The 8,543-nt window shown below is 45.9% G+C and overlaps 2 protein-coding genes across 2 annotated transcripts; both read right to left on the bottom strand.

Moving 5' to 3' along the window:
• Positions 1–275: 275 nt before the first annotated feature.
• LOC123186190 (pathogenesis-related protein 1) lies at positions 276–1,225 on the bottom strand. Its single transcript, XM_044597974.1, has 2 exons — positions 918–1,225; positions 276–806 (listed from the first exon to the last, which is right to left on the bottom strand). Exons 1-2 carry the CDS (start codon positions 1,102–1,104, stop codon positions 511–513), a joined length of 483 nt encoding a protein of 160 aa, XP_044453909.1. The 5' UTR covers positions 1,105–1,225; the 3' UTR covers positions 276–510.
• A 4,030-nt stretch (positions 1,226–5,255) lies between these two features.
• Positions 5,256–6,144, bottom strand: LOC123186189 (pathogenesis-related protein 1). Its single transcript, XM_044597973.1, has 2 exons — positions 5,881–6,144; positions 5,256–5,764 (listed from the first exon to the last, which is right to left on the bottom strand). The coding sequence occupies exons 1-2, from the start codon at positions 6,065–6,067 to the stop codon at positions 5,469–5,471; spliced, it is 483 nt and encodes a 160-aa protein (XP_044453908.1). The 5' UTR covers positions 6,068–6,144; the 3' UTR covers positions 5,256–5,468.
• Positions 6,145–8,543: the final 2,399 nt, after the last annotated feature.

The following is an 8,543-nucleotide window of genomic DNA, read 5'->3' as shown; positions in this document are numbered from 1 at the left end:
ATTTAGAAGCAAATGGAGTAGCAAATAAATGTCTTTCTTGGATTCCTATAAACAGACTTTGATGACATGCAAACATTTTTGTTTTTTGCACATAAGAGTGTTTAGTTTTTCTATTTTCGGGACAGTGTTTAGGTATTTCACATACATATAGGATTTGTGTAAGAGGTCGACACATAAACTTCCAAATCCAAAAACTCCCTCCGTTCCGTAATTCTTGTTGTGCTTTTAGGTCAAAACTAAAACTATGACAAGAATTATAGAATTGAGGCAGTATATAAGAGTGTTTAGGTATTTCACATAAGCAAGCACCAATATCATCAAACAACAGAACCCTTTGGTAGTTACAAATACTCAACCTTTTAACTTCTCACGTCCACACTCTGGCGGTGCTCTCGTGCTCGGCGTCACTATTATAGCTTAGAGATTGGAACAGCTTTATTACATCGGGAAGAAAACACACGGAATTCAAACTAGGGACATCATAATCATGTATGATATCTCTCAACTGATTCAGTTGTAGGCGTCGGGGTTGGCGATGAGGTAGGCCTCGGCGGCCTTGAAGATGGCGGTGACGGATTCCTTGGCCTTGGTGATTTCGTCATTCACCTCCACGCCTGGCAGCAGCTTGTACGTCGAGTCCACTTTCACGACGCTCCCGCCGTTGGCCGCCGGCTCCACCTTGATGTGCGACGTTGCGGTCTCGATGGCCGAGCCGATGCCGCCGCCCTCGATGAGGGTTGACTTGCACTCGCACTTCTCCTCGTCCAGGAACTCTAGCCTCTCCTTCATGACGCTAAAGGGCATGGCTGCATGATCAACTGCGTGTTATGCTTTCGCTTGACCATGTATAGATACACGCCGGATTTCTAGACTGAGGTGACACGCATGGGTTGTATGGGATTGTGATGCGTACGTACCTGAGGTAAAGTTGAACTGCCTGACGCTGCCGATGCCGCCTTCGCCGTTGACGGGATGGGCGCTGGCGACGATGTGGGGCGCGAGCTTGGGTGCCAGAGTGTGCCAGTCCATGACGCCGGCACGGAACAGGCGCGGTGCCGCGACCGAGGACTCAATCTCGTGGGTCCAGCTGTTGGTGGAGGCCATTGCTGCGGCGATCAACTAGTTAAGACGGGCAGGCGCGAAGGCTATGAGCTCAGTCAGAGCGTTGTGTTGCTAGTGCAAAGTAGTTGCAGTATGTTGCAGCGGCTGCTTGGTTGCCCAGAGCGTGCGCGGCGAGAGCTATAAATAGGTGTCCCGGAGCGCGGGGTTGGTGCCGGATGGGGTCTGGTGAGGTCGCCGGTCGCCGAGTATCCACGAGGGACAGCAGTTCAGACTTAATCATGCAGGCCGGGTTGGCATGGATGGCACCCCTCGTGGCCCTCGTCGTCAACGTTTATTGATTCTGGTGTGCAAAGAATGTGGTCCAGGGAGTAAAATACTGTAATGCCAAACGAAAATAATGATGACAGGTGTGGTTGGCATATGGCATGGTTGGTGTCTTGGCGGGAAAAGAAAAGGCCACTCTTTCAGTGGGCTACATGTCTGTACGTAAACTATTCTCGCGTGTTTTATTCAGAGTTTTTAAAACTATTTATTTATTAGGAGTTATTATTTGAGTACACCAGCTGTTATTTTGACCATCCTTGACACAATGTTCTGTGTATTTTCTTTACACCAAATTTCATTGGAATCGACTATCTTTCCGGAAATTCAATTTGGCTCACGGGAGCACATGCTCCCGGGCCCAAAAATAATTTGTCGAATGTGAAAAAATCAAGACAAAATTTTTATGTGATCTTAGTCACATACAAATGCTACCTGCAGATTTTGAGGCAAAAAGGTTAAGCATTTTGGCATGTGCAAAAAAAAAGACCAAATGTCATCCAAAAATGTGACCCCAAATTTATTTTTTTCACCGACGAAACATTGCTGCTGTGTTTCATACTGGACGATGTGACCCCAAGTTTATAGTCCATAACATAGAAAGTTAACATATGGACAATTCCTCTGACCATGGGAACATCGAGTCACTTCATACTGGACGATGCACTTTGGGGTTGGTCCAACGTCAATCATAACAGGGTGATCATAGCAACAATTTACATGTTCATAGGAAACGTATGCCAAGTGACTAGATAGCTCGAGACTAAGATTTTCTCCTCAGGCGATGGAAAGATATTCTTCGGGCCCTCTCGGTGTGACAGCACCCATCAATGTCTGACCAGACACAGCGTGAATTGATCACGGGGATGCCGGAACACGAGAACGAGAAAAGAGAAGAAAATCAATAACAAGGAGACTGATATATAGTGCCAATGTGTTTGACTCATAGGGATGTCGATATATCTGACCTAGGGTTTTGTAAAGTATCATGAAGCAAAAGGAATAGGATACGGTAACCAAGGTTCACTCGAATACAATTCATGTGAGTATAGGGGTCAATATGAATGTTCACAGTTCGATTGCTGAAGCTGGGGGTGGACTGTTTAGCGTGGATGCCAAGGCGACTACCCTGGATCCCTACAGCATGGTTTGTTTAGCGACGATGACAACACTGAGGTTCCGCATAATCGCCGCATGCTTCGTCATTCAACCTTTTGGATTTGTCCAATGGGTCTTTTCCAGTTTCGTCATCCTTGTGAAGTCGGAGTTGCCGTGGCGGTTTTGCTGCTGACAATGAAACATGAAGGTGCCCATATCGGGGGGCTAGCTAGGGAGGCGCAAGCCTTACATATTTCTCTTGTAAACCTTGTTGTCAAAATTGGAGTTATCTATTGTTGGCGCTACGGTGCTCATGCAGATGTCGCAAGGAAAGCGTCGTTGGTAACTGTTTGCGGCAAAGTCAAAATAGCTGGATTGAAGGCGGTTGGTCATGACGATGGTGCTTATGGACAGTCTTGACGGTTGTTCTCTTATTACCTGTGTATTTGTAAGTTTGTGTCAGTAGTAATATTGGTCGGGGATTCCCTATTGGCAATTTTCATGCTCCATGACGATCGGCCTTTGTGCGTGTAATTTCGGTTTTCGCCTGATTTTCCTCTAATTAACATGACAACTTTGTTCTCTTTAATTAGTTGATTGAGGCCAAGGCCTCCGCGTAAAAAAATCGCGGGCGAACAAAGACCCAAGACTCTTTGACACGAAACAACCAAGAGTTTGAGCAGCTCATGTGGAGGATTTTGTCGACAGTTTTAGATATGGCCAGCAAGAACAAAATCATAAACTATAACAAGGGGTTGCACTAATATAATCAATGATTCATATTTCCATCAAACTTTGGTTGGATTTAGCTAAATCCATATGGGAATTTAAGTCACTTTGCTTAAGTGCGAAACTGAATAAGCAAAAATTCAAAAGATAAATTGTGTATTTTCTGCGGGAAACTTTCGATGTATTCATAATCAATCATGGCAGTAAAGGGAACATCAGAGGTCACAAAAATTACAAGAAAATTACCACCTAGCAACAACTACAAGCACTAGAGCAAGCCAAAGACACGCCGCCATCATCGCCCCTCTCTCACTTGAGTTTCGCAAATCTTGTTGTAGTAGATAGTCGGGAAGTCATCGTGCTAATGCCCCACAGGACCAACACAGTAGAGTAGCAACCATCACCAAGAAGAGAATCGTAGATCGAAAGGATCAAACCTCATAAACACCCAAACAAATACTAGATAAAATATATCTTCTAAAGACCGGCACCGACTGAATCCCACGAGATCTGGTGAAGACACACCTCCAAACGTCCTCCAACGATGGTAGATGCACCATGGGATGGGGATCGAATGTGAGCAACATGATTCCTACTGAGGTACATCGTCACCGTCATACAACCCCAATCAAGAGGATAAACCTAACAAGAACGAGATTGGGGTCCCTCCCGCGGGCGAAGGCTCGAGGTCCTCCACACCTCCATAGCCCAAAGGTCACCAGAGACGGGGCGAACCGGCGATGGCGCCGACGGGTGGAGGAGGAAACCTGATCGCCCGGTTCTTTTCTTGGGAAGGAGGAATGAGTGTGTTTATCCTTAGCGTTATCCTAGCTTTCCCATATAATTAGCGATTTTAATAATTCCCAATATATTTTGGAACCTCAAAATGGAAACCAACAACATAACGACAAGCAAAATGACCAAAGTTTGATAGGCAGTTGGGAGGAGGGTATCAAATCAGATGAGGGGCTCTAGCCTAGGAGGGGCGATGAAAAGAGCCTCCTATTCCAGTAGACAATAGAAGGGAAACAAAGACTAATTTTCCATTAGTGTTGCAAACTAAGATATTCCTCGTAGCACGATACTTCCTAATTTATCGATGCTCTTTAGTGTGTGTGTTTTGGGGGGTTACTATCACAACTTTTCAATTTGCTCTCTTATTCTCTGCGATATGATGGGCCCCCCTAAACCTGCTTTAGTTTCTCGTATGATATTCCCACCGTTACGCCCATGGCTCACACTCGGTTTCCCATGTCAACATCCGCCTAATGGAATTTGTTAGTTTGATGGTTAAAAGGAGTCATGTGAGGAATGGATAATAGATTAGGGAGTCTCAAAACAAAAAATAAATAAAAGGCAAGCCAGAAGGTCTTGAAAGTTTAAGGACTCCTAATACAATTTGCATTTTTGTTACTCATTATACACAAGTGTAAGTTACCTTCGGGAAGGGCATACATGAGAACTTGAGTTTCACTTGCCAACAAGGGCCCAGTAGATTATAGATGCACTTGTCGAAAAATGATGCCAAAATAAAGCACAATGACATATCTGACTGTCTCTTACAACTTGAAAAGAGAAAATGAAATTATGTTCCACTCCCTCTGCTTCTAAATATAAAGCTTCTACATACGGATGTACATAGACATATTTTAGAGTGTCGATTCGCACACTTTGCTCCGTATGTAATCGATGTTGAAATCTCTAAAACGGCTTATATTTAGGAACAAAGGGAGTAGCAAATAAAAGTCTTTCTTGGATTCCTAAAAAAAGACTTCTTTTTTGGCGGGTGGCCTAAAAAAAGACTTTGACGCCATATAAACATTTTTCTATTTTGTGCATAAGTGTGTTTAGTTTTTCTATTTTCCGGGAGAGTGTTTAGGTATTTCACATACATATAAGAGTTGTGTAAGAGGTCGACAAATAAACTTCCAAATCCAAATACTCCCTCGGTTTCATAATTCTTGTCATACTTTTGGGTCAAAACTAACCACGACAAGAAAATTATAGAACGGAGGCTGTATATAAGAGTGTTTAGGTATTTCACATAAGCAAGCACCAATATCATCAAACAACAGAACCCTTTGGTAGTTACAAATACTCAACTCTTTAACTTCTCACGTCCACACTCTGGTCGGTGCTCTCGCGCTCGGCGCCACCACTATAGCTTAGAGATTGGAGCAGCTTTATTACATCGAGAAGAAAACACACAAAAATCAAACTAAGGGCATCATAATCATATATGATGCCTCTCATCTGATTCAGTTGTAGGCGTCGGGGTTGGCGATGAGGTAGGCCTCGGCAGCCTTGAAGATGGCCGTGACGGACTCCTTGGCCTTGGTGATCTCGTCATTCACCTCCACGCCTGGCAGCAGCTTGTACGTCGAGTCCACCTTCACGACGCTCCCGCCGTTGGCCGCCGGCTCCACCTTGATGTGCGACGTTGCGGTCTCGATGGCCGAGCCGATGCCGCCGCCCTCGATGAGGGTCGACTTGCACTCGCACTTGCCCACGTCCAGGAACTCGAGCCTCTCCTTCATGATGCTAAAGGGCATGGCTGGATGATCAAACAATCGCGTGTTATGCCGCGGCGCCGCCTGAAGATGTAAACATGCCGGATTGCCAGGCTGAGGTGACATGCATAGATTGTATGTGATTGTGATGCGTACGTACCTGAGGTGAAGTTGAACTGCCTGATGCTGCCGATGCCGCCTTCGCCTTCCACGGGGTGAGCGCTGGCGACGATGTGTGGCGCGAGCTTGGGCGCGAGAGTGTGCCAGTCCATCACGCCGGCGCGGAACAGGCGCGGTGCTGCGACCGACGACTCGATCTCATGGGTCCAGCTGTTGGTGGAGGCCATTGCCGTGGTGATCAACTAGTTAAGACGGGCAGGTGCGAACGCTATGAGCTCAGTCAGAGGATTGTATTGCGAGTGCAAGTAGCTGCTTGGTTGCCGAGAGCGTGCGTGGCGAGTGCTATAAATAGGTGTCCCGGAGCGCAGGGTTGGTGCCAGATGGGGTCTGGTGAGGTCGCCGGTCGCCGAGTTTCCACGAGGGGCAGCAGTTCAGACTTAATTATGCACGCTGGGTTGGCATGCATGGCACCCTTCGTGGCCCTCGTCGTCAACGTTTATTGATTCTGGTGTGCATATGGCATATGGCATATTGGCATGGTTGGTGTCTGGTGGGAAAAGAAAAGGCCACTCTTTCAGTGGGCTACATGTCTGTACGTAAACTATGCTTGTGTGTTAGTATATTCTATGACTTTTAGCATATGTTTTATTATGAGTTATTATTTGAGTACATACCAGTTGTTGACCACTCTTGGCACTAGGTTCTGTTGTATTTTCTTTACACCCAATTTCGTTGAAATCGGTTGTCTTTCTATATATTCATTAGAATGAACTTGCTAATCCTAGGCATGGTTGCACCAAAGTTACATGCCCGCCCATATAGGGCGATACTCAAATCATGACTCCAAAATTTGTGTGTGTGCTAAATGTGTACATGCTATGTGTTCTCGAATTATCCCAACGGATCTCTTCATAGACATCTCTCAGTCCCTCAAGTTATCGAAATAAGTTTGGTTGTTTCTCACAAGTTGGACGCAGGTGGGAGCGTCTACATCCATGGGCTGTAGACTAGGTTGATTATTCATGGACAAATCACCATCGCAGATGGTCTTACCACTGGTCAGAAGGTTTCCATCGGTATGTAGAGCTCAAGGCGGCGACTTCCTTCCCACTGACCTTCTTGAAGGCATTATCATGGAGCGGGCACGATTGTCGGAGCCGGTGGTGGAACGTTCGATGTGGATGCCGGGGCGGCTGCCCTGCATCTATGTAGCGGGGCAGTTGTTTGGCGATGATGACAACACCGAGTCTCTACAGAGTCGTGGCATGCTTTTGTTGATGGTCTTTTCGACATATCCAAAGGGTCTTTTCAAGCTTCATCATTCCTTGTGCGGCAGAGCTGCCATAGTTGTCTTGATGGTTACAATGATATGCGGATGGTGCCCATCTTGGGAGGCCCAGGAGACGTAAGCCTTGCATATTTCTATTGTGAAGCTGGTTATCAAAGTCGTGGTTGTCTATTGTTGACAGTTTGTCATGAGCTGATACGGTCCTCGTACATATGTTGTGAGGATCGCGTCGTCGGTGGTCGTCCATGGCGAAGTCGGAGTTGCTGGATCTAGGCAGTAGGTGATGACGATGTTGCTTATGGGCAGTCTCAACGGTTGTTCTTTTCTCAGTGGTGCGTGTGAGTTTGTGTCGTTATTTAGGTTGGCCAGGTGTCATGTTGGCGATTGACATGCTCCATGTCAGTCAGCCTTTGTGCTTGTAATTTTGGTTTTCGTCGGATTTTCCCCTAGGCGACTCTCTTCTACTTAATTAATCAATTGAGACCAAGGCCTCCATTTCAAAAAAAAATAAACACTCGCAAACAGCCAAAACCCTTGGATATGAAACAACCATGATATTGAGCAGCTCGTGGATAATTTTGTCGTTGGTGTTAAATATGACCAGCAAGAACATAATTATAAAGAGTGAGATCCAATTTTTCGTGATGCTCTGTTGAAACAAGATGACTACGTCCAAATTTTACTTCTGCGGTAGGTGAAGGGGAACGTGATATGCAACGAAAAAAGATTGTGTCCCCTCCTAGTCCTCCCCCTCCCACCTATATATAGGTGAGTGGGAGAGGGGCGGCTGACCTTAGAAGGTGTGGAGTCCTTCTAGGATTCCTCTTTCAGATTGGCTTGCCTCCCCCCCCCCTCCCAAGGCAATAGGGTGCAGTTCGACTTGGGCATCATGTGGTGCCTCCCCCCCCCCCTCCCCTCTCCCTAGGAAAAAGGGGGGCTAACCCACTAGGACCCTTCTATAACGTTTCAGAAGGTTCTGAAACCTTTTGGGATGCTTCCACGACCTCCAGTAATTTTTGGGACATTCCCGGGATCACCGGGACACTCCTGGGACCTCCCGAAACACTTTCTGGATCATCTAAATTATTTCGGAGCCCATACTCCCGTTATCCATTGGCTAAGGATGTAAGTAAAAATTAAGACTTGTACGAAAATACCAACAACATATTGAAGACGTGATCTCGCAGTATTTCATAAGCTAGGTATATCCAACACTATTGTTACTCTAACAATGCATTCTCATTATGGTTAGCATCCTCGTTACATTAACAAAGCTTATGGTTACAAAAAAAGAACCATCAACAATACATGAGCTAGTGCTGAGGCCTGACTGGTGTTTATGTTTGCACACATGCAAATAGGTCTTCCTTCGAATCTCCTATTCAAGAACGATGGCAATTGTAGAACAGGAGATA

The sequence above is a fragment of the Triticum aestivum genome, chromosome 2A (assembly GCF_018294505.1).
Source record: "Triticum aestivum cultivar Chinese Spring chromosome 2A, IWGSC CS RefSeq v2.1, whole genome shotgun sequence".
NCBI classification, from domain to species: domain Eukaryota; kingdom Viridiplantae; phylum Streptophyta; class Magnoliopsida; order Poales; family Poaceae; genus Triticum; species Triticum aestivum.
Note: the sequence above shows the minus strand (reverse complement) of the source record. Positions and strands in the feature narration are given on the sequence as shown.

What these genes read in the sequence shown, in the direction of transcription:
- LOC123186189 (XM_044597973.1), bottom strand. Translation starts at nt 6,067, where the DNA reads ATGGCCTCCACCAACAGCTGGACCCATGAGATCGAGTCGTCGGTCGCA. An exon ending in GCAGTTCAACTTCACCTCAG is followed by an intron (nt 5,765 to 5,880) that starts GTACGTACGCAT and finishes TTGATCATCCAG; the next exon opens with CCATGCCCTTTAGCATCATG.
- LOC123186190 (XM_044597974.1), bottom strand. Translation starts at nt 1,104, where the DNA reads ATGGCCTCCACCAACAGCTGGACCCACGAGATTGAGTCCTCGGTCGCG. An exon ending in GCAGTTCAACTTTACCTCAG is followed by an intron (nt 807 to 917) that starts GTACGTACGCAT and finishes TTGATCATGCAG; the next exon opens with CCATGCCCTTTAGCGTCATG.